General features: G+C 45.2%; 2 protein-coding genes across 2 annotated transcripts; both read left to right on the top strand.

Annotated features, from left to right (window-relative positions):
* The first annotated feature begins 949 nt into the window (after positions 1-949).
* LOC121306550 (segment polarity protein dishevelled homolog DVL-2-like) lies at positions 950-8,537 on the top strand. Its single transcript, XM_041238332.1, has 9 exons — positions 950-1,112; positions 1,506-1,582; positions 1,943-2,010; positions 3,148-3,282; positions 4,105-4,146; positions 4,816-4,947; positions 5,101-5,277; positions 5,833-6,051; positions 6,393-8,537. Exons 1-9 carry the CDS (start codon positions 1,053-1,055, stop codon positions 6,878-6,880), a joined length of 1,398 nt encoding a protein of 465 aa, XP_041094266.1. The 5' UTR covers positions 950-1,052; the 3' UTR covers positions 6,881-8,537.
* Positions 8,538-10,024: 1,487 nt separating this feature from the next.
* acadvl (acyl-CoA dehydrogenase very long chain) lies at positions 10,025-24,986 on the top strand. The gene is made up of 17 exons (XM_041238325.1): positions 10,025-10,348; positions 10,918-10,987; positions 12,690-12,764; positions 13,253-13,325; positions 14,045-14,109; positions 14,449-14,583; positions 15,063-15,207; positions 15,453-15,582; positions 15,934-16,059; positions 17,249-17,447; positions 19,505-19,609; positions 20,047-20,133; positions 21,010-21,072; positions 22,354-22,455; positions 22,665-22,762; positions 23,763-23,835; positions 24,792-24,986. Exons 1-17 carry the CDS (start codon positions 10,278-10,280, stop codon positions 24,981-24,983), a joined length of 1,809 nt encoding a protein of 602 aa, XP_041094259.1. The 5' UTR covers positions 10,025-10,277; the 3' UTR covers positions 24,984-24,986.
* The last annotated feature ends 14 nt before the right edge of the window (positions 24,987-25,000 follow it).

The following is a 25,000-nucleotide window of genomic DNA, read 5'->3' as shown; positions in this document are numbered from 1 at the left end:
ATAGTACCGCGAAGGGTTAACCTTTCCTTCGTTACCAACTCCTAGAACCCTATAAGCTGTTTTCCTGTTGAACTTAAATAATACAGAGGTTTCAGGTGGCAAAGCAGGGCTGTGTGCATTCTTTCTCGATTCACAAGAGCAGTGAAAATAAAAACCAACCTCTTTGTGTGCGAGAGAGAGAGAGTGCTTGCTTTATTCATCCCAGCCCCTATCTCCAGTTACCTTACCACATGATCTTTAAATGACTGATCAACCCAAAAGCACTGGCTGTGGAAAGCAGTGATTTCTGCAGACCGATGCCCCCAGTGGCCAACCCGCTAATACTGCAGCTAAAAACCCCAAACCTTATTTATGTAATAAGCCTTGTACTGTTAATGGGACTCAGGGTCTGACTTTCTCTGTAAGTTTTGCATATGTCCAGAGCAGAGTTTGATCACAAATGAAAAAGCGATTGCAGAGCTGGGGGGTATGTAAAGGCAGCTGTGTGTCACACATGGTCCTGCAGTTTATACAGCTGTGGCCAGAAGTTTTGCATCACCCTCTATATAGAATAAACTCATTGCGCTTCACAAAATCTCATGAAACCTGCTGAAATAATGTTACGTTAACATATTGAGCTACACACCGCTTTGTAGTTTTCCACGGAAAACTGAAAAAAAAGGGGTATTTAAAAGTGTGGCTTCCGGTAGCCTCTTGCAGTGTCATTTTGTAGTTTGTTTGGTTACACAGTGTTAAATAAAAGATCTAAATTATGTTCATACAGTCTTTTTTTTTTATGGTCTCAAGTTCTAGGTGATGCAAAACTTTTGGCCATAGCTGTATATAGCTCCTGGTTTCAGATGAGGCTCTGCAGTGTGTGTGCCTGTGTGTGTGTGTGGCTCCTGGTTTCGAACGAAGCTCTGCAGTGTGTCTGTGTAGCTCATGGTTCTTCCTGACTGTCACTGAGAAGCTGTTTGTTTCATTGCTCTTCAGAGAAGTACAATTTCCTGGGGATCAGCATTGTGGGGCAGAGTAACGAACGGGGCGATGGCGGGATCTACATCGGCTCCATCATGAAGGGGGGGGCCGTGGCCGCAGACGGGCGGATCGAACCCGGGGACATGCTGCTGCAGGTGAGACCCCCCGGGGCTGTGCAACACACATACACAGTTCTACAGGAATCTCAGACGTGCTTTTCCAAGTGGGACGAAACTTGGTCAGGACTTGGGGGGGGGGGGGGGTCTGTGACAAGTGAAAGGGAGCACTGAGAATGGGGCATGCTTGAGAGGTCAGATCTTTCAAAGCACTCCAGATCTCCTCTGCACACACAGAACTGCTCTTCTGCAGCTATGAGCAAAAGTTTTGCGTTGCTTAGAATTTTAGGATTTAAGACATGATTCTAAAATAATTTACTAATTAATTTTAACATCATGTAATCTGTGTAAAATGGACCCTTCTGCTTGGATTGTGTGGCCTTAGACTAACGCAACTCTGTCGTGTCCCCCCCCACCCCACCCCCCCCTCAGGTGAACGACATCAATTTTGAGAACATGAGCAATGACGACGCGGTTCGAGTCTTGAGGGAAATCGTACACAAACCCGGGTCTGTATCCTGCCTTTGTTTGTTTTTTTTTTTTCCCAGTTGACCTGTTACCAAGCCAGGCGTAGGTTTGTCTCGTTTGCATAAGCAATCAATCAGCTCAAGCCGAGAAACCGCAAGCATAGCTGTTAACCCTTTGCGGTCCTGTGTCGGACCTGGTCCGACATTACAATTTTCCCTTTTCAATCAAAAAGACGTCAAGCACAGGTCTCATTGTTTTTTTTACCGCTAAGGGTTAAGCTGAATAGATGAACGCTGTCACGTTGTAATTTGTAGAATGAATTGTGAGCGACCCTTGCTTTTTTGATTTCGGTAGATTTTCACTTTGATGGTAGAAAGTGACTGGGAATGTTTCTCTTTCAGACCGATCATCCTGACAGTGGCCAAGTGCTGGGACCCATCCCCCCAGGGCTACTTCACCCTGCCCAGGAGTAAGAGCTGTTCCTTCTTACAAACACCAGGGGGCGCCACAGTCTGATCCGCTAGCCTCTCCGTCCTGCCTTCCTCTGCAGGCCTGGGTTCCAATCCGAGGGGGGCGGGGAGAACAGCCTACAGCTGTGGTCAAAAGTTTTGCAGCACCCTATAGAATGAAAACATTTGCTTCATAAAGTATTCACCAGGTTTCATTCTAATGTTAGGATAACATTCCGCACTGCTTCGTAGTTTCCCATATTAACAAAAAAAAACGGTCAATTCTGAAAGATTTGACATTTCAAAATCTTGAAATACTGGATTGCTATTGTGGCTTCCAGTATACTTTTCTTTCTGGTATCATTTTGTAGTTTCTTTGATTACACGATGTTAAAATGTCAATCCTGAAGTTCTAGGTGATGCAAAACTTTTTGCTGTGGCTGCTTTTCCCAGGGGTGTTGCCTGGGTTCCAGCCTTTCAGGCTCGGTGGCACAGACAGACAGCGGGCTAATTCCCTAGCCTGTTATTCCTGCTTTTCACCTCTAGAGGGCAGGGTTTCAGTCTGCTCAGGCCACAGTTGGGTTTGGTTCAATGGTCTTGGCTTCCATACAAATAGATAGTGGATGTCAGTGTAATCCACAACACAAACGCCAGCACAATTGCAAGTCTGCTTGAGACTAAATCATTGGGTGGAATGGGTTACCTAGTCATGTTGTTGAAGGAGACTCTTCTTCACACAGAGAGTGGTGAGGGGATGGAATGGGTTACCTAGTCATGTTGTTGAAGGAGACTCTTCTTCACACAGAGAGTGGTGAGGGGATGGAATGGGTTACCTAGTCATGTTGCTGAAGGAGACTCTTCTTCACACAGAGAGTGGTGAGGGGGTGGAATGGGTTCCCTAGTCATGTTGTTGAAGGAGACTCTTCTTCACACAGAGAGTGATGAGGGGATGGAATGGGTTACCCAGTCATGTTGTTGAGGCAGAATCATTGGGATCCTTTAAGACCCGAATTGACAAAGTTTTGAGATCAATCAGCTGCCAGGAACTGGACTCTAGCCAATGCATTGGCTCTTATCTTTTAGTTAGCGCTGCGTTCACAGAACATGATCTCTGCAGCGTTGCAGCCTGTTAACCTCCCTGTTCTCTCCCCTCACAGACGAGCCGATCCGCCCCATCGACCCGGCTGCCTGGGTGTCTCATTCAGTGGCCCTGACCGGAGCTTACCCCCCCTACCCTGGGAGCTCCTCTCTCAGCACCATCACCTCCAGCAGCTCCGTGACCGAGACTGAACGTGAGTCTGTGTCTCCTCTCTCTCCTCTGTGTGTCTTCTCTCTGTCTGTGTGTCTCGTCTCTCTCTCTGTCTCTCTCTATGTGCCGCATTCCCTATTTCTGAACGAGTTGCATGCTACTAGGATAGCGTGCGTTCATAAGTGTGTTCAAACACTAGCCCTGCTTTGTGAGGTTTTGTCCCGATTCTCTGGGCTCTCCCTCCCAGTTTGGCTGAACTATCACATATCTGTGTGGTCCAGCAGTTAAAGAAACAGGCTTGTAAGCAGCAGGTCCCCCGGTTCAAATCCCAGCTCAGCCCCTGACTCACTGTAACCCTGAACAAGTCACTGAACCTCCTTGTGCTGCGTCTTTGGGGTGAGGCGTTGTTGTAAGCGACTGTGCAGCTGATGCATAGCTCACACACCCTAGCCTCGTATCTTGTAAAGAGCTTTGTGATGGTGGTCCACTGCGAAAGGCGCTATATATATATTTAATAAGACGCACCAGAGCTTGTTACCTGGACCCCGCGGCTAATCGAACACACATTAAAACCTGGACTGGGTTAAACTGCTATGCAGTAGGAGTGTTATTACCATCCCCATAGTCGAATCACTAAGGGTGTGCAAAATGAAATCATTCTCGGCCAGCGTTCGTGGCATCTGGTTTGCAGTTATTTGATCGCTTCTGTTTGTAAACCATTTGATTCTCATCAAGGTTCACAGCAGTATCTACTAAAGACCATTGCAAGATGCTTCTAGTTAGTTTCACACAAGGGCTTTGTGTAGAGGTTGTGTAGAGAATTCCTTTTGTACCCCTTCCTGATTCTCTGTTGTATTTAATACAGGCCTCTCTGAATACAGACTAGGGTGTTCAGCTGTGACCAAATGTAAGTCTGACAATTTTTTTTTTAATTCTGTTTTTTCCCTGGTCTGCATAACCATCGGGGTATTACTGACTATCTCTATCGTACTGAAAAAACGTCACAATATTACGCATTGCTCCTGACAGTCACCATTCTGTGTCTTGTGCTGGATTCCACTCTTGCAGGTCTCTGTATTCATGTTTTTTTTTTTTTTAATTTATTTGAAATCGGTATCCATTTATTGACCTGGTTTACTTGCTTGATGGAATTTTGCTGTTGGAAGCAAATATTTCTGCTGTGAATTTAACCGCTGTTGGTCGATCGCTCTCAAAGGTAATTATTTTCTGTACTATAATTCTCATTTTCAGTTGGCTCTATAAAATTACTATGCTTGTGAATTTTATAACTGCTGTGATTTTTGTATTGTGATATTGTACTGCGAAGTGTTGTAACCACTTCGTCCCCCTGGATAAGGGCATCTGCTAATAATAATAACATAATAATAATAATAATAATAATCAGCTGTTTGAGTAACAGAAATGCCAGACAGCTGTATTGGCTCTGATAATTTTACAGCAGTCTGCTATACTATAGCTGTAAAAGTTTCCAGCTCATCTGAGGGGTGTCTCCATGGCTTTTAATAAGATTTGGTGCAAATCACAGTGTGTGATGTCATTGTGATGTCATCCACAGGTTTTGACGACTTCAACCTCTCTCTCCACTCGGACATGGCCTCCGTTGCCAAGGCGATGGCCTCCCCGGAGTCTGGGTTGGAGGTTCGAGACAGGATGTGGCTGAAGATCACCATTCCGAACGCTTTCCTGGGTAGGGCTATTCTTGTTCGTAACTTTCTTCTGCTGCTGTTTCTCGTTCTAACTCTGGCTCTCGTGTCTGTCTTTAGGTGCTGTTGTAGTGTACTGGCTGCATCATTGGTGCTGACCACCCCAGTCGTGTAATGGGTCTCTCTCTCTGCTGTAGGTTCTGACGTGGTAGAGTGGCTGTATCACCACGTGGATGGTTTCCAGGATCGTCGGGAGTCGCGAAAGTACGCCAGCAACCTCCTGAAGGCTGGCTTCATCCGTCACACCGTCAACAAGATCACCTTCTCCGAGCAATGCTACTACATCTTTGGAGATTCCAGCGACTGCGAGAACTGTACGTCCTTCCCCACTCCTCTCCTCCCCGGTCCACTGCCCTGTGTGCCCCCCTCTACCCCCTCGTCCACTGTGCTTTCCTAGCTCCATCATATAATACTTGTGGTTTTAATGAACGCTTAATCGGTCTCCTTTGTTAGCGTAAGAAACGTATCCAGATTTCTTGCTGTATTTTTTTTTTTAGCATTACAAGCATCCTTCCCATTGGACAAAAATAAGTCCCTCCCGCTAAATCGAATTCTGCTCAATCAAATGAGCAACATGCTGCGTTACAGATTCACTTGCTTGTCAGGGAAAATCCTTTCTCTAAGGATCGCAGTGTATCCAAGTCGCTCCTGCGACAGTGCAGGTAAATCTGGTCTGAATTGACGGGCTCTCGTCGCCTGTGACTGCAGGTTAACTTACTTTTAGAATTTGTTCGTGCAGCTATAAGGAGACACAATGCATTTAAAGTCGGGACTCCATTTACAGTAATAATTGGGGGTGGTTCTCAGACCCCCAGGATTGTGTGCAGGCTTGCTTAGTGTAGCTCAGTGTTTGCTTTCTGTCCTTGCAGATATCGCCAACCTGTCTCTGAATGATAACGATGGCTCCAGCGGTGCGTCTGACCAGGACACGCTGGCTCCCCTCCCGCTCCCCGGAGCCACCCCCTGGCCCATGATGCACACCTTCCCCTACCAGTACCCGCACCCCTACTCCAGCCAGCCCCCTCCCTACCACGAGCTCGCCAGTTACAGCTACGGACCGGGCAGCACTGGGAGCCAGCACAGCGAAGGTAAGAGGAGGCCAGAGCCACCGTCCCCTTTTAATCTCTTCAGAACTCCTGTCGTTTCACTTGCTCCCCTCCAGAGCCAGTGGCAGGTTCTGTGAAATGTGGACAGACCAGGTACTGCCTTCTGTCGGAGTAATTGAGGTGAAACTAGAAGAGACTGAGCCAAGCAGAGCAGCGTTTGGGCTCTAGTGCCTTCATCAGTGTTACTGAAAGTAGAAGAAACTGAGACAAGTGTTTTAAAGTTTATCTGAAAATCCACTTAGTGTTTTGAAAACCATGGCAGTGCAGCGAGTGATTTGTTAACATGTTCTTGTGCTCTCTCTCTCTCTCTCTCTGTCTCGCAGGAAGTCGCAGCAGTGGCTCGACCCGCAGCGAGGGGGAGCGGAGACGCGGGGGGAAGGGTGGCGGGCGGGACGAGAAGTCGGGAGGCGGGGCCGGGGCGGACTCTCGCTCCGGCAGCGGGAGCGAATCTGAATACTCGACCCGGAGCAGCCTGCGGAGAGACCACGCCTCTGTGGCGGGGAGCGAACACTCCCACCACTCCCACCACACTCAGCGTTCCCAGCACTCCCAGCACTCCCAGCGCTCCCACCTCTCCTACGGGCCTCCAGGGATCCCCCTGTCCTACAACCCCATGATGGTCATGATGCTGCCACAGCCTCACCCCCCTCCGCACCCCCACCCCGGCATGCTGCCCCCAGCTTCAGGAGGTCCTCCAGGGGCCCCTCCTGTCCGGGACCTGGCCTCTGTCCCTCCAGAGCTCACAGCCAGCCGGCAGTCCTTCCACCTCGCCATGGGAAACCCCAGCGAGTTCTTCGTGGATGTCATGTGAGCACAGCTGTCGCCATGGCTACCGAGTTGAACTTTTTCTTGTTAAGAGTACGAAAAAATATACCTTTTTAATTGGCGTTAGTTATTTTGACGTAGTCTCATCTGTCATTATTGAACGTTGAAAATTCAATGACAAACCGCTAGAAGGGGTCGAGACTCCAGTTTTGTTGTTGAATTGATGAAGTTTTGAGTGTTTCTAGTTGCAGACTGTAATGCACAAGGGTTTCAGGCCAATGCTAAAATGTTTTGTAATTCTAGGTACTGCCAAACTAAATTTTGCCCGCGATGCCAGATAGATTTAAATGTTTTTGTGTCAAATAGAACGTAAAAAAAAATAAAAAATATTGAAATAAAATTAAATTCCAGTTGCACTGAATTTCTTAGTTTGCTTTTCTCTAACTTGTAAAATAATGAATCAGAAATTTTGCATTTAAATGAAGTTCTAAACTATAGCTGTTAAGTTATAAAACAGCCATCCACTTTTTGATCGGTGTGTCAAGATGCTTTGACATTTCAGTAGCTGAAGCTGTCTGTCACGGACATAAATAACACGGGCTAGATAAGTCGGTCTTTATAGAAGGACCGGCGCCCTCTAGTGGTGTGCCGCTTTTGATCAACTTTCTTTCGTTTTGCTGGCTAAAACTCGACCTGTTTTAATTGTTTAATTATTTTCAGCTCTTAAACAGTTGCTGTTTAAGAGCTGAGAACAATTAAAAAAAAAAAAAGTAATTAAGCACATGATCAGTTCAATTAGGGGTCTAGTTTGGTAATTCAGAGCTCGGTTGGAATGAAAACCAGCGGACACGGGCTCCCCCAGGACCAGGGTTGGGGAAACACTAGTGCACAGCTAATTTTTAGCCAGCAAAACAAAAGAAAGTTAATCCAAAGTGGCAGACCACTAGAGGGCGCCGGCCCTTCTATAAAGACTGACTCATCTAGCCTGTGTTATTTATGTCCGTGACAGACAGAGCTGAAGAGCAGCTCCTGATCTCAAAGCACCTTTTACACACAAAAAATGTAACGAGAACCACACAGGTTACTGAAGCATACAGTGTAACAAAAAAAACATTCCCGTCCTGCAGCAAACGCTGTCATTTGAGAAAGCGTTGGTTCCTGTTAATTTCAGTTGTGTAAAATTTCTACATTGTCAAAGGAGCCTCAGTTTTAATTATAACCACCAGTGTGATAAATTATTGTCACTTAAAAACGTCACCAAAAAGAACAAAACGATGTTTTGAAATATGTTAGCTGTGTGGTTCCAATGCAAAAGACAGTAGCCGAATCGTATCGTACCACCATGAAATGAGGGCTGCAGCTGCATATTGAGGCATATTCACAGTAAAATAAACTTTTGTGAAATTTCCATGTAAAATATCTCTGTGGAATTGTAACACACATGTTGCATTGAGGTCGTCTAAGTGTGTGTGTGTTTTTTTTCTTGGTAGGGCCAACATCTACGAGGTACGCTGCTGCCTGACGTGGGGGGGGGGGGGGGGGATTTAATGTAGAATTAATAATTTTGAAGCCAAGACTGGCACTTATCCCTACGATCTGTCGGTTTTAACCAAACGTTAAGGGTGCTAATGAAGATTTTCTGACATTGTTGTGTGTTGTGTTTTTTTTTTTTTTTTTTTAAATAAATTTGTACTGGGCCCAAATACCGTGTGCTATTTATCTATTTATTTATTTTTAAGTGTGTGTTTTAATTTAAATGTCATCCTTAACTGTTCAGCTAGAACTTTTTCTCAGTGTCCTCAAACACTTGGCATTGAATTTAGTTTATTTTGGGGGGGGGGGGGGGGGGGGGGGGGGGGGGGGGGGGGGCATTTTTGGAAGAAACCTTCTATCGATATTTTGTCAATGAACGCTTGTTCTTTTTTTCAGTTTCTTTTCAGTGTTACATTTAAAATGGACTGTAATGTTTTGAACTCTCTCGGCTTTAAGCATTCACTGTTATAATTTGCACTATTAGATATCATTTTTTTTTTTAATATCCTTTACTTCAATCAATTCAATATTAACAATACAAAATAATATCACAAACGTCCACACAACTCGATTATAGAAATTGCAAACACATTCTTAATTTATTATCTTCCATCAAAAACACCACCTTCCCAGTTGACCAGATTGTCTGAGGGCGTTTTAAACCTGTTTTACTTTGGGGGGGGGTACTTTTAAACCACACGTGTGAAAATAATTTGGACGTGACTTGCCTGCCAGGCACACAATAAATGGACTGTCTCTATAATTAGGTGAGTGGTTTGGGGTACTGATTTGCGTTCTGCACATATTTAGATATGAACTCCTGACCGTAGTGTCATTATCCAGTAGTATTCTGGGAAGGAGAAGCGCAGGGCTCTTGCAGACTCTCGAGTGTGTGCTAAATAATCTTGGTACCAAGTTACATGATAGTTTTCCAGATACATGACACACAGTGACCCTGAGCGAGTCACTGAACCTCCTTGTGCTGCGTCTTTGGGGTGAGGCGTTGTTGTAAGTGACTCTGCAGCTGATGCACAGCTCACAGGCCCTAGTCTCATATCTTCTAAAGCACTTTGTGATGGTGCTCCACTATGAAAGGTGCTATATGATGATGATTATTATTATTATTATTATTATTATTATTATTATTATTATCATCCAAGGTGATTTGCAGAGGTTAGGGCAGGGGTCTCCAGCCCTGGTCCTGGAGAGGTACTGGAGCTTCTAGTATTTGTTTCAACCGAGCTCTGTTACTTAATTGAACCAGTTAGTGGCTTAATCAGTCCAGATTAACACGTGTTCCAGATCTCTAGCCACTGATAATGGTTGGAGACCCCTGGACTAGGGTGTGTGAACGACGCATCAGGGGCAGAGTCGCTTACAACAACGCCTCACCCCAAAGACACAGCCCAAGGAGGTTCAGTGACTCGCTCAGGGTCACACACAGTGAGTCAGTGGCTGAGCCCTGATGTGAACCTGGGACCACCCAGCCTCCTACGCAACGTGTTCTAAAAAAGACCCCGGCATTGCAATGGTTCTATGAGTTTGAAAGTTTCAAAGAAAAAATTTAAATAAAAACTACAACTCCCGTGGTGCACCAGGAGTTGTGTTTTGACGCTAGGATCACGTGGAGCGCTGCTTGTCCTATATCCGATGCCCTTGGCCTCTGCACACCCACACTTGGTTAGCAATCCCAGGGCGAGTGACAGAAATTGTAACCTATCCGGGATTATAACTCTTCTAATAAACACTGGGGCGGGAGAGGCGGACACGTATATCCGATCGGAACTGTGTAGAGACAGCTGCTAGTTTAAAAACACACACACACCCCACAAACCTACGCCAAGACATCTCACCTCTGTCTTGTCTTATAACTCCTGGTGCGTTTGAGCAGTGAAATTTCTTCTCTAGCAATGTTGCTAAGGAAAGTCGGGTTTTCTCCAGTCCTGAGCACGGCGCTCCGGCTAGCCCCTTCTGCTACCGGGTGAGTATTATAATTCATCCTATAAGATTATACTGTAGCCACGATAGCATTTCCTACGAACCAGAACGCCGTGGCATGCAGTTTCACTTTTGGGAAGCGTGAAACAGTTTGTATTGAAACTGTAGCTATGTTAATTGACTTGCACGCATTCCCACATACAGGCAGAAATAAGTGTGTGTTTTATTTTTTGTGCAACTGCAAACGAGGTGTGGAATATCAATACGTGTCGGCCGTCCTGGGATGAATCATTTTTTTTAGGAATTGGTCTCCTTTCAGTGAATTCTTACGTTTTACGGCAACGCAGGCGGAGAAATGACTAGATCCATTTGCATTGCACGATTTTGCAAATGAGCTTGAATGCATTCAAATTCCAAGCAGTTGAGTCCACAAATAAGCACCACTTGACCGAGTTCGTGTTGTGGTTCTGTTTTTAAAGCGGCGAGCTGTCTGCCTGTCGTAGCCTTTTTGTTCTGCTTTGCCCTTCACGTTGTGTAACCCCGGTGACACTGGTGCAGGCACTAGGCAGATAAACAGCAGTTTTAACCCCTCTGTGTTGTCTGTGTGTTCAGGTCTGCCCGCCCAGCAGAGTCCAGCCTCTTCATCTACAAGGGGCGTCCGTACGCCAGCCAGGCTGCAGAGGTATGAATCAACCCAGGCTCACCAGAGCAAACAGAATCCATATCTTTTTATCAACACACTGATAGGAAACGGGATGTCACTTTAGAGGAGGGATAAGCAAGGCCATGCATTATACTTTGGAGTTGATTTCCGTCTCCTTAAAGGTGGCAGTTTCGCACTTTCTCCTCTGCCTCTGGCTGCTGCTAATCGTTTATCAAACGATAAACAGGGGGGAGAGAAATAGTGATTGTTCAGCTTTTGGGACAACTGTGATGCATCTTGGATCTGAATCTACAGCTGTGGCCAAAACTTTTGCGTCCCCAAGAATGTTAAGACCTGAGATTTAATATATGAACATGATTTAGATATTTTATTTGTCATGTAGTCAAGACTACAACATGATTTTTGCAAAAGTCTGCCGGAAGCCATAATAGCAGCACTGTAGTGTTTCATGTTAGATTTCATTCGACTTTATGAAGCACAATGAGTTAATTCTATAGGGTGATGCAAAACTTTTGTCCACAGCTGTACAGTCTACCTGACTTTAATTTCTGACAAGGTTACATTTTTAAATATGAAAGCAAAGAACAGATCAGATGTTAAACAGTCTGTCAATGCTGCAAGAAGTTGATTTCTAAGGTTTGTTTCGCCCTTCGTTAAAGGGGATCCTTGATCGCGTGGCCTGTGCTAATAAGAGGTAAGGTGCTGGGTTTGAAGGCATTGGTTAGCACTCCTTTTTAAAGGGGGAACAGTACCAATAAGAAAGGAAGTTGAAGCCTGTTTAGCCCTCCTGTAAGATAAATCCTTGCTTTAGCAGTGTGCTCTTGTTTTAGATGTTTGTGCTGCATGCATTCTAGGGGAGAGGTCACTGTGCTTAGTCATGTGACCTCCCAGGAATCTAGGGTAAAGGGCGCTCGCGCTGAATGAGAACAGTGAGGGCTGGCGTTGCTTTCAGGATCGCTGTGCCCTTTGGTTTGCAGGGGGGGGGGGGAGCAAGGGCACCAAGCTCGCAGCTGCTTTGTTCCCCAGTACATCGTTTATCAAGCTGCCTGTCTGATTGTTTCAGAGAGGAGTGGATGGAATGTTTCATTCTTTGTTAAATACGCAGGTCTCCAGAGACGCTGCAGGAACAGCTGCTCCTAGGAAACCTGTAGGTTAGGGTGAGGCTTATTCAGATCACCCTTCCTGACTGATCTAAAAATACCCCGCCGTTTTGAATCGGTAGAGTGAAGAAGGCACTAGCCAAAAGACTGTGCACCCCGTCGTCACACCTGAGAGATTGTGCACGGTTCGAAACTCCCACTTGTCCTCCACTTGCGGTTTTGCATCACCTAGAATTTTAGGTTTGAGACATAACTAAACACGTGAACATAATTTAGATCTTTTTGTTTAAAATCATGCAATCAAAGAAACTACAGAACGATACCGCAGAAGTCTGCCGGAAGCCATAATATTAATTCTTTATTTCATGTTCTATCTTATCTGTGTTTTAAGTGTCTGGGGGAAAACTCCAAAGAGCTGTGGAATTCAATATGTTAACGTAACATTATCCAGCAGCTTTCATTCAACTTTGTGAAGCAAAATGAATCAGTTCTATAGGGTGATGCAAAACTTTTGGCCAGAGCTGTAGGTCCCCCTCGAACTGCCTGCAGAGCAAGCCGGTGTGTTTTGGCTGCTCCGGCGCTAATCTGCTCTCTCTCTCTCTCTCTCTCTCCGATTCCAGGCTGTTTTGGACAAGCACGGCACTGCCTCAGAGACTGAAGCCAAAACCAGCACCGGCAAGAAGACCGCTGACCTGGTGAGCAGACTGCTGTGCAAATTGAATTTAAGAAAGCGCTATTGCAGGAGTTCGCTTGCCCATGAAGCTACGGCATTGTGCACGTTTCATAACTTGCTTCTGCGCGTACGAAATCAAACCACTGGAAAGCTTGAAAAATTCTCCAAGTAGGAAAATTAGTGATTGTCTGATTCTATGATGACTTTAATAGGACACACATGCAATTTTGTTTAAAACGGGGAGAAAAGAGCACACACATGCTAAAACGCATGGGAAGTTGTTTTAAGATGCCTGATTAAAGCACAGAGCGGTCTAACATTGTCCCACACGAGTGCCTATTGTTTCTGTATCGCTGATTACTGAGCAGAAATTGAGATTCTCCCACCTGGAGGTGTTTTCATGCAGGCGGATATATAGAGGAGATCGATCTTGAGGTGCATTAAGCACACTGCTGTAATTGTGAAAGAAATGCTACCGTGTGCTATTGTATGTTTTTTGTTCTTCATCAGGAATCCAAGTCGTTTGCAGTGAACATGTTCAAGGGACAGATCAGCACGGCTCAGGTCTTTCCATTCCCCTCTGGTCAGTGTCTGTCTCCTGTTGAAATGACGTCTTGCAACATGAATACACAGCATTCCGTCCCATTTAAGACACAGCCCACATGCCCCACTCTCAAATAAAGATGCATTTACGAATCTGGCATAGAAGAGCCATTTGTACGCTGTTTGTTTTGCAATGAATGCTACAGGCTTACCTGTTTAGGATATTGGTAGAGCAGATTGTATATTGGTAAATGAACATGCCTGGAAGAACAGGGAATCTCTCCTAGTCCTCATCCTGATGTCTCCCAGACAGACTCCCACTTCTTTCACAAGGGCTGCCTGTATGTCTGGATGCTTCGAGATCAGGGCAGTGACGTTTCGCGTCACTAGACTCGGAATTTAAGAGCAGGATATTTTTGTGAAGAGAAAATGGGTTAAAAGTGTGTCTTAAATGCAGTCGTTTTTAAAAATAATCTGTGTTAAAATTCAGTACACAAACAGGATGTTTGCAAACAGGCATTATTATTAGTAAGTGGCGAATATTTGACTTTTTGCCTCTGCTATTCGACTGTATTTATCAGTATGCACGTCTGTAAAGAGGCTTGTGAAAAATACAGCGAGCAAGGGGTGGGGCTTGGCTGGAGATGCAATACTGAGGGTCCTTTTGCGAATCAATGCCTTTTAAAAAGCTTTTTTACTCTGCTAAAAATAAAACGCCTCCGCGCCAGTTTGGGTTAATGCTGTGTGTTATTGTTTCAGTAATGAACGAAGAGCAGACTCAGTTCCTGAGTGAGCTGGTGGGTCCAGTAGCCAAGTTTTTCGAGGTGAGTTAATTCTGGCTCAAGCACTTCCCTGCAGCGGCGTGTTTGTTGATGTTTTTGCAGTGCTGAATTATGAGTTAGTCATTCAGCAAAGCGACTTAGAGACTAGGGGGGTGAACTGTGCATCAGCAACCTGTTGCTGCAGAGTCTCTTCCAATAGGACCTCGCTTGTTTTGCGTTTCGTCCGAAGGATGGCGCACAAGGAGGTTCAGTGACTCGCTCAGGGTCCCACACACAGGGAGTCTGGCCCAGCCGGGATTTGATCCTCCTGGTATCAAACCCCTTTCTCTAACCACTGGACCCCTGAGCCCCCAGTTCTCATGCCGCGTGCTTGTCCTGCAGACGGTGAACGACCCGGTGAAGAACGACGAGCTGGAGAAGGTGGAGGACAGCACCATGGAGGGGCTGAAGGAGATGGGGGCTTTCGGGCTGCAGGTCCCCTCTCACTTGGGGGGCCTGGGCCTCACCAACACACAGGTACATCACACTGTGAGGATGAAGCCAGTCCTCGAACTGCACAGGGCTAACAAAATCATTTCGGTAATTCTACCTGCAGGTAAGGCCAAAAGTTTTGCATCACCTGGAATTTTATGATTTAGACATAAAAACAAAAAACAAACTGTGAACATAATTTTATTTAACATCATTTAATCAAAGAAACTACAAAATCGCAAAAGTCCATAATATCTGGAAAACTATATAAAGCGGAGTGTAACACAATGTGTTTACATAACATTATTCAGCAGCTTTCATTCGACTTTATGAAGCAAAGCCGGTTCATTCTAGCCTTTTTGGCCCTAGCTGGACACAGTGTAGTGCCATGGTGAGCCTCAAAAGAAAAGCAGAGATTGTTGCTGGGACGATGAGCCAAAAGCGCGAAGCTTAAATGCCACCTGTAGACAGAAACTCTTGACTCTTTACTGCAGCCGTGTGACTCTTCCCTCTCTCCCTCGCAGTACGCCCGCCTGGTGGAGATTGTGGGCATGCATGACCTGGGCGTGGGCATCACGCTGGGGGCTCACCAATCCATTGGCTTCAAAGGAATCCTGCTCTTTGGAAACAAGCAGCAGAAAGAGAAGTACCTTCCCAAACTCGCCACAGGTGGGCAGCAGTGAGACGCTAGACTCGGAGACCTTGTTGGGTCACCGGTACAGGCAGATGGTACTTGAAGGAGTAACCAGTTCTGTAAGTCCAAGCACACAGCAAAGGTTCGGTTCCTAGTATCTGATTCATCAAGTCGGGTGTTAAAGGATCCCAGTGATTCCGTACCCTCTCTGTGTGAAGAAGTGTCTCCTATGTGTTCCATACGGCTAGTTTAACCCCTTCCCTGTCATGTGTGTCCTCAGGAGAGACAATGGCGGCTTTCTGTCTCACGGAGCCCACCAGCGGCTCGGATGCAGCCTCTATCAGAACCGTGGCTGTGCGGAGCGACTGCGGGCAGTACTTCACTCTGAGCGGGAGCAAGATCTGGATCAGGTAGTCAGTTTCTGTTTCTCGGCACGTCCCAAGTTTTTAGCACCTCTGTGGGTTTGCTAGAGTCTGTTTTCTTTTTTTTACTGAAAAATTCCTGGGTTTTACAAAAGCTATAGGTCGGTATTTTAACCCCTGATAAATTCTAGGGCCTTTGAACTGGGACAGCTGCAAGAGGAACTAGAAACTCTTTGCTTTAAGTAAGCAGTCTTCGCTCCCTCGTTGCTCTGTGTGAGTGCCCGCAGTGGAGTGGACCCTTCAGTCTTCGCTCCCTCGTTGCTGTGTGTGAGTGCGTGCAGTGGGGTGGACTCTGCAGTCTTCGCTCCCTCATTGCTGTGCTTCTCTCTCTCTCTGCAGTAATGGAGGCCTGGCTGAGATCTTCACTGTGTTCGCAAAGACCCCCGTCAAAGACAAGACCACCGGAGAGGTGAAGGACAAAATCACAGCATTCATCGTGGAGCGAGGCTTTGGAGGGGTCACCCAGTGAGTCACCAGTCTTTGTACAGCTATACTGTCTAACTATAGCCACGAAACCCGCTTTACAATTCAGTTGGACTCGTCTCGTTTCAGTTCAGACACGGCACTTCTTTGTTTCGTTAATAAAGTTCCATGCCTGTTCTCCCAGCCTCGCGTATTGAAAGAGACGTCCTCTTCAAAGCACTGGCTTCTTGAAACGAGAGAAGTGAATTTGTGTCCTATCCCCGTTTATCTGGAGAAGCGCTTGTCCAGTTCCCACGCAACTTGAGATTCACGTTAAGCAGATACAGGGAGGTGTCTGTCTTGACATCCGTCCGTCTTGCATTGCTAATTATACTCCGAGAAGCAGTTATCCAATTGTGATTAACCCTTTCATTGCTGCTTTCTCATTCTGTACGCCCTAGTCATCGATGCTTCGTCACACTGATAGCTCGAGATCTACGTTTTCGTTTACAAGAGGGTCCTGGCAAGAGATCACACCAGAAAATCAATGGCGAAGAGAGACCAGTCATTGACGGGGCACAAGCAGTTAAAACAATCATCCGAACAGGAACACGCTATGAAAGCATAAAGCCAAACTTAGCCATTTTTACCGCACGTGATTCTGGTCCCAGTCAATATTTACAGGATGTGCAACCCTGGTCTGTTTTTAAAATAAATATTTCTGATCGATTTTTAAAGGTTTTGTGCAGAGGCTGCTTTCTATGTTCGAGGGCAATGATTCCCAAAGATGAGATGCTGGATCTATAAAGGCATGTTGGCCCAGAATGTAGGGATTTTTAAAAGCAGGCACATCATTTGAGTCAAGCAGACCAGTGTTTGGGCTCTAGTGCCTTCATTAGTGTTATTGAAACTAGAACAAACTAACATTGATGAAGGCACTAGAGCCCAAACGCTGCTCTGCTTGACTCAGTTTAGTTTCAGTAACACTGATGAAGGCATTAGAGCCCAAACGCTGCTCTGCTTGACTCAGTTTAGTTTCAGTAACACTGATGAAGGCACTAGAGCCCAAATGTTGGTCTGCTTGACTCTGTTTCTTCTAGTTTCAATAAGTCAAGCAGACCAGCGTTTGGGCTCTAGTACCTTCATCAGCTTTATTGAAACCAGAAGAGACTAGCAGACCAGCGTTTCAGCATTGAAAGTGCTTCTCTCTCTCTCTCGCTCTCTCTCGTTTCCCCCCCCCACCCCACCCCAGCGGCCCCCCTGAGAAGAAGATGGGTATCAAGGCGTCGAACACTGCAGAGGTGCACTTCGACGGCGTGCGCGTGCCCCTGGAGAACGTGCTGGGAGAGGTGGGTGGCGGCTTCAAGGTCGCCATGAACATCCTGAACAACGGGCGCTTCGGCATGGCAGCGGCGCTGTCCGGCACCATGAAGGGCGTCATCAGCAAAGCGGTGAGAATTGGGGGGGGGATCTCGGCCAGAATCTCAACCCTGCAGCTGTGAAATCAACACTGCAGGCTTACCAAGTGTTACTATCAGTTTGCACCATTATGCTGCTTGCGAAACAACACGCCTTTGAGTGAATTGCTGAAGCACAGTCGTTTTCTATTACTTGAACGTTAAAAAAAAGGCGCTTTTAGTCCGAAGATCGTTCTGATAATCTGCAAACCCTATGCATTGTCCCCATGATCATTTCGGAACCATTTTAATTCTGTTTCTCCCAGATCTCAAATCGAAATTCACGCTGTCCTTATACCTCTGGTAGAAAACGAGAGCTCTCAGACTGCTGGCTGCCAGACCAGGGGACAGTTGGAGCTTTATAATTGCAGCAGAATTGTTTACTGAAATTAGTCACACTGACACCAAAAGTAACAAACAGCTACACACACAAACATGTTGACTCTGTTTATTGCACTCAGCAGTGACCACAAGTACAAACATACCAGAGAACTGAAAGTGGTTGAAATTACAAGAAACTCAGTAGAAAACCACAGCGTGGAACTGGGACTGATTTCAGATTGGAAATAGGTTTAATTCAACTGTAATTGACCGATAACCCTAAACTACAATAACGCTGCTGCAGCAGCTGTCGGACTGCGCATTTTTTACCATTGTGGTCGGCCCCAGGTCTGCTGGCTGCTGCTCTCGGTTCGCGCCTCGTGTTCTGGGAAGCGCAGCTCTGTGGTCGCAGTGCTCTGAGTGAGGAGAGGAGGGGGGGGGAGTTTCCCTAACTGCTCCAAACCACGCAACGCTCACATGACCGGATGCTTTAAAGAAACTCGCGGGTATTTTTAGAACCACCAAACCACCGTTGTTGTTTTTTTTTTTTTTAAATTGAACACCCCTGTGGGTTTTGAAATAAACAAGGGTCTTTTTGCAAGAGGGTGCAGCCTGTTGTCTGTGTCAAAATACTGCTGTGTCAGTGCGCGTTGAGATCCTGTGGTCTCGGATCGTGCACTTACTGTGGGTGTTTTGAAATGCACTGTGACTAGTTATGTCTGTCCATAACTTTTCATTTTAAGCAAAATTTGGTCTGTGACAACCAAATATTTCCTGTAAGTTTCACCTGTAGCTTACATGGTGGGTGTGTTTGCAGATCTAGTCTTGCATTTTGTCGAATCTTGCGTAGTTTTGCAAATTGTCTAAAGTCATTTTGTCTCGTTTGCATTCATTTTTAACGTCCGCATCATCTTTATCTCATCCTGTAATGCCAAACGTACAGGTCTTCCCAAGTGTTTTGGTTTTGTCCGTCGTTTTGAAGACCAGATTTCCATCTGGACCCTCGATAAATTTTCCCTTTGGAATGTTTTTGTTCATTCTGTCTTTTAAGTTTACCCTTTTTACAGTCATTCTTTGTGGTTCTTGCTTTGTTCACTCGTGCTGTTTTTTTTGGTATGCATCAAGATGATTTCACATGAATTTAATACCACCTTCAGTTGCCTGCCGAAGATATTTGCAACAGCTCAGTGCCTTTCATAGGATTAACAGCCAGCGCCATCTACCACTTTGGATCAAGTTTCCTTTTGTATTGCTAGCAATACTGTACTGTACACTAGGTGGCGCTAACTGTTAGTAATATACAGCTATGGCCAAAAGTTTAGCATCACTGAAATTTTAGGATTGAAAGGGCAGGGGGTGTGGGCAGGGCAGGATTTCCTGGTGCTGAAGAAATTGTATCAAATTTGAAGCAAATTGGCAAAAGCAAGCACAAATACATAATAGTAAAATATGAAATTTGTATCGGGTGTTGCATTACAAAATGAGAATTAACTTTGAATACTGTCCGCTTGATCAAAGAAAAGCCGTTGTCTGATATCGGCTGCAGGTTTAAACTCCAGGAATAACTCCAGGACTCTCTGAATGCTCACTGTGTATCCTCTCCTTACCTAACCTGGTTCAAAATAAAACAGTATTTTAGTTAACTAGTGAAAGGAGCTTGGTATTGCTCAGGAGATGACGCTACATTTTGAAAAAAAAAAAAAAAAACAGCAAAGGTCTCTGGGTTTCAGGTAGATCACGCAGCCAACAGGACTCAGTTCGGCAGTAAGATCCACAATTTCGGAGCCATTCAGGAGAAGGTGGCTCGCATGGCGATGATGCAGTACGTCACGGAGGTAGGTGGAGAGCCTGGCTGCTTTCCAAACCCTGGGGATGTTTCATCTCTCCTGTATTCCACAGCTAGGGCTAGATAGTGACGTTATAGATTAGCTTAGATTACCGTACAATCACATTTTAGATGTTGACACATTTATTGATGCTCATTTTGCATAACACATATCCCTTAATCTGTAAAGTCCTTTGAATCTGTGTTTATTTATTGACTATCTTAAACATATATAGTATATAACTACTTGTACCACTCAAATTGATAAGACTGATCAGCTGAAAATCCTATCTAATAAGAGAGTGAGAACCACCTCATAAAACAATCGCTATTCATTAAAGGTTTTTTTCCATTTACAATAAAATAATATAAACTGATTTGTAAGAGTCATCCAGCTAATATACAATACATGTCTCTCTTCTCTCCCTCTCTCCTATCTCTCCCCAGTCTATGGCCTACATGATCAGTGCCAACATGGACATGGGTGCTTCAGAGTTCCAGATCGAGGCAGCGATCAGCAAGATCTTCGCTTCTGTGAGTGACACGCCCCCCCCCTTCCCGATGTGAAACACCGCTTCACTCAACCACAGAGCCGTGGAGAGTGCAGGACAGGGTCACAAGAACCCCCATTCCAATCTGTCTCTCCTAGCTGCACCTCGGTAACACTGAAGGCACTAGCTTTCTCATTTTCAATAACAATTTACGAAAAGGTTCCCAGATAATTTATAAACACTAATTTTTATTAACACCCCCCCCCCATTTAAAAACAGGCTTTATTGGGTAGAAACTATAAATCTTTAACCCTGCTTTTTCCTGAGCTGTCACACTGGTGCAAGGGAAAGTCCTGCCCACACGATGTCTCGCTTGCTGATTGAAAACCGAAGATGAAAAAACGAAGTTGCAGCTTTAATTAGGTCAAAAATAAAAAGCATCATGTTTTCGGGAACTGCTTACCACATGAAAGAGATCTCATGGTGCTAATATTGATAAATAACCACATCCATAGCACTGAACCCTGATCAAATCAGCTCTTCTATGGTTGCAAAAGACTCCGCTCTCACGAACCAGGCTGTCTTTTCCCAACTCGAAACTCGGGTGTTTCCAGCTTGTAGATCAGTTTCGATTCTCGTCTCCACTGTGATTCCCGGCAGCAGGTTAAAATCATTCTGCTTTTAATTTCGAGGCTTTGAGTCAAACAGACAAGCGTTTGGGCTCCAGTGCCTTTATCAGTGTTATTGAGGTGAAACTAGAAAGAAAAAGGTTGTTTTGATCAGCCCTGTAACCCAAAACCAGGATTAGATTTTTGAGTGTTTTACAGAGCTAGATCATTCCGCTAGTTTGATTGCATTGATGGTGATGCAGAGACTGACGGATCCTGTCTCCTGACCGTGTTCGCTTGTTTCCCTGCAGGAGGCAGCCTGGACCGTGGCAGACGAATGTATTCAGATCATGGGAGGAATGGGGTTCATGAAGGTGAGGCTTTGACGACGACTGGCTGTATGGGTCAGAGCAGCACCACACAAAGGGGAGGCAGTGATGTTTATACAGAAAACACAATCTTAAAAATCGTGCAGTTCATTATACAGGGTCTCAAATGCGTTTCCTTTAATGCTGCTGGTGTTTATAGCAAATGCGTGTCTTCATTTTAACGCTTGACATCTGCTGCCTCATGAGGTTAAAAGAAGTTCTCTGTTTGCTTGCCTGGTTTTCAGGAAATCTATTGCACCTTGCACTTCCTAGGTCACATCAATAGTGTCTTCAGGGTCATCTTTGTCTGCCACAGATTTGCATTGCACGGGAAATGCATTGAATTAATTTTATTAGCTACCAACACTTTTTGGGGTTGATTTCTGCAAACCAATGCATTTTGGTCATGCTTTATTTTAACAGGGATGGACAACTTGCGTACAAACCTGTTTACAAGTGAAGAAACCAAATCCATGGCAAACTGTAAAAAAGACACAAGTGCTTGAAATGATTAAGTTTGTTTTAATATTTGATTTCAGCACTGTCGTGTGTTTTTCTAGAATGAAGTATCTGTCATCTTGAAAGCAGTCCCAGCATTAGTGCTGCAGAAGTGCACAGCTGTAGGGAGGTGTGTAGGAGGAGTGTGGGCTATTGAGACACTCCAGGCTGGGCAGTGGAACAATCGCGCATTACCGCCCCCTGCCTGCAGGAAATAGAACTGCGGGGGCGGCAAGCGAACACTGAGGGTCCCCACTGTGCTTCTGGAACAGCTACAACTAAATCTGATTGCTTTTTAACTGTAACATTATACAGCAGTGCCCAAATGTAGTAGAAAACCCCATTGCTTCTGTTTTGAGTTGTTGTGCACATGAAATCAAACTGCTGGAACTGAACATCATGGAGAATTGGTAGGCAAATTAGTGATTGTGTAATTAATTGTTGATTTTAATCTGCCACACATGCAATTCATTTAAAATTAGTAAGAGAAAAGGAACACAGAGCCCCGACTGGTAAAATGCAGGAGACTTTATAGAAGTTTAAATCACAGAGCGGTCTAACGTTGTCACACACAAGTGCCTGTTGTTTTTATATCACCAATTACTGAGCGGAAATTGAGATTCTCACAATGCAGTCGCCAGTTTTTTTCGTAAATCCTGTATTCGATAGTGTCGGTTGCTGTTTGTCGACATGTTTAGCAACACTGCGCTATATTATAAATTGGAATTTTTTTATTTATTTTTTTTAATTCTATCAACCGCTCCCCTCCCTTCATCTCTCCTCTTGCAGGACGCCGGCGTGGAGAGAGTGATGCGAGACCTCAGGATCTTCCGCATCTTCGAAGGAACCAACGACATCCTGAGACTCTTCGTGGCTCTCAATGGATTCCAGGTACCTTCTCAGTTCTGGCTGGGTGCTCCCCTTTTCTTTTAACTTGTTCAAATTGTATTGACTGGGAAAGGAGAGCAGGCAGCATGCAGTTTCACAATGTAGTTGCTTCGCACCAAACGCAAATCAGCAGGCACGTTTCGGTGATCGGATAACAACCTCCCTTAGTGATGCGGCTCGTGTTTTTTGATCGCTCGTTCCTTTGATTCCAGAACGCAGGGAAGCAGTTGAAAGGGCTCCAGCAGGCTCTGAAGAACCCCATTGGAAATGCCGGCTTCTTGGCTGGAGAGATCACCAAGCGGGCCAAGAGGTAGGGGCTGTGAACTGTTCAAAAAGCCAGGTTAAAAAAATTGAACTCGCCTTTAACCCTTTGCAGTCCGTTTATTCTGCGCTTGTCAGGTGCGTCGGGTCCAATTTATTTTCACACGCGCTGTTTAAAAAATGTTTTTTTTCAGAGTAAAACAGGTTTAAAAGGCACAGATTCGCAAAAGGACTCTCAGTACTGCATCTCCAGCCAAGCCCCACCCCTTGCTCGCTGTATTTTTCACATACCTCTTTACAGGCGTGCACACTGATAAATCCTCTCCTGATCACTCGTTTTATCACCAGACTCCTCAACAATGCAATCAGAGTCATTATTTTATTACTGTATCATCTCAAAGCTCTGCAGATGTCCGTGATATTCTTTGAGTGCTGGATACAGAAGCAGCTCTCTTGTTTGTGTCTCTATCTAGCTATATAATATTTTTATTTGAGGTTCTGGCATTTTTTGATTTTTTTCTGGGTAATTCAAAATTTACATTACAGAACTTGGTTTTATTTTTTGAAACAAACGTGTTCTTCCCAGCACTGAGCATTACAATATAAAGACGACCCAAATAACATTTTCATGGAAAATGTCTCTCTACAGTTTTTACCCGCATAAATGTCAGATAAATTAATCTGCTGACCGTGTCAATTCTGCACTGAGAATATGTCCCTTTTTTTTTTTGAGAGCGAGCTTGACATCTGTTTGAGTGGGTGGGGAGGAAGGAAGGAAGGAAGGAAAGATTTAGGTTCATTTCATTTTTAGTCGCCTGTGTTCGTGCCCTGCTGCGGTTTTTGAGCTGTGACCTTTGAAAGGTTGCAGCTTTGCAATTCTGGAGGAAACACAGAACATGCTGCTTCAGAAAGTAAAAAAAAAAAAAAAAAAACAAACACCCAAAAAAACGTCCAAATCACAAAGTAACTCAAGTCAAGCAGACCAGCGTTTGGGATCTAGTGCCTTCATCAGTGTTACTGAGGTCTCGCTGTGTGTTTGCTTTGTGCAGGAAGGCAGGTCTGAGCTCAGGGCTGAGTCTGCAGAGCACTGTGCATCCTGAACTGGCAGAGAGCGGGGAGCTGGTAAGTGCATCTCTAACTCCTGATTTCAAAGCAGAACCGAGCCCTCCAAAGTGGTTCAAGAAAACCAGAGGAAGTCGCTGAACCTCCTTGTGCTCCGTCTTTCGGCCGAGACGTTTGCAGCTGGTACACAGTTCACACATCCTAGTCTCTAAGTCGCCTTGGATAAGGCATCAGCTAAATAAACAAATAACTGCCTTTTAAAGTGTGTGCCTGTGTAATCTCATTCAGGGACCTATTTTGAAAGGGAGTGGGTGGTAAAGCCTTGGCCCTCGTGTAAAGGGGGGCAGTGATGATATCGCTAGTGCTAATAGGGAAAAACGTGAAACCCAGGGCTCCCCCTCCCTTTAGAGCAGAGTTGGAACATTCTGTTCGTTGTTATAAATATCTTTTGTAGAGCAATGTTATTGATGCTTCTGACAGTCTTTTAAAGCGAACAGTGATTAGTGTATAAAGGCTTGCATAAGTGCTAGGCATCGGAAACATTTCAAACGGACCGCCTTCCCTTCTGTAGTGGAGACTGTGGCTATTTCTTTAAATAGAGGTGTGTGGGAGAGAGAAATACCGACCTGGGGTGAAAGGCACGACTCCTTTGAGTTAATCATGATCGTGTTAAATCTGGTTTTATCAGAACATCTCTGCTGGGTAACCTGAGGTTGAAAATGTCATTCTCACCCCGCCCCGCTTTTGAAGATGAGCCAGCGATAATGTTACAAGCACCAGTTGGAGGGGATCCGTTAATCCGAAACGTTTCGACTAGAAGACTTTCTCAGTCGGTCTTCTCCTCCTGTCTGTTTTAATTTATGACGTTTGTTTTAGTGTTTCTACATAAAGCACTACTGAGCGTTTCAGTGGAAGCAAGATAAGTGATCTGAACCTTGATTGACGTGTGTGTGTGTGTGTGTGTGTGTGTGTGTGTGCCTGCATGCATGATCGCTGGCCCCTCTCCTGTTTTGCAGCTGGTGAAAGCCATCGAACAGTTTGGTGGCGTGGTTGAGGAACAGCTCCTGAAGCACGGCAAGAAGATTGTGGGTGAGTCTGCGGTGCATTGTGGGGCGAGTCTCATCACACCGCGCCAATCCCAGAGCTGGTTTCTTAAGACTGGTTTAAAGCGGCTTTTGAACAAACCAGTCAGTGGGTCTACAGTGTAAGGTTAGGGCTTAGGTTT

Source organism: Polyodon spathula, chromosome 48 (genome assembly GCF_017654505.1).
Source record: "Polyodon spathula isolate WHYD16114869_AA chromosome 48, ASM1765450v1, whole genome shotgun sequence".
NCBI classification, from domain to species: domain Eukaryota; kingdom Metazoa; phylum Chordata; class Actinopteri; order Acipenseriformes; family Polyodontidae; genus Polyodon; species Polyodon spathula.
Note: the sequence above shows the minus strand (reverse complement) of the source record. Positions and strands in the feature narration are given on the sequence as shown.

What these genes read in the sequence shown, in the direction of transcription:
- acadvl (XM_041238325.1), top strand. Translation starts at nt 10,278, where the DNA reads ATGTTGCTAAGGAAAGTCGGGTTTTCTCCAGTCCTGAGCACGGCGCTC. An exon ending in GGCTTTGGAGGGGTCACCCA is followed by an intron (nt 16,060 to 17,248) that starts GTGAGTCACCAG and finishes ACCCCACCCCAG; the next exon opens with CGGCCCCCCTGAGAAGAAGA. An exon ending in TCAGCAAGATCTTCGCTTCT is followed by an intron (nt 20,134 to 21,009) that starts GTGAGTGACACG and finishes GTTTCCCTGCAG; the next exon opens with GAGGCAGCCTGGACCGTGGC.
- LOC121306550 (XM_041238332.1), top strand. Translation starts at nt 1,053, where the DNA reads ATGAAGGGGGGGGCCGTGGCCGCAGACGGGCGGATCGAACCCGGGGAC. An exon ending in CTCCGTGACCGAGACTGAAC is followed by an intron (nt 3,283 to 4,104) that starts GTGAGTCTGTGT and finishes TATTTAATACAG; the next exon opens with GCCTCTCTGAATACAGACTA. An exon ending in TGGGAGCCAGCACAGCGAAG is followed by an intron (nt 6,052 to 6,392) that starts GTAAGAGGAGGC and finishes TCTGTCTCGCAG; the next exon opens with GAAGTCGCAGCAGTGGCTCG.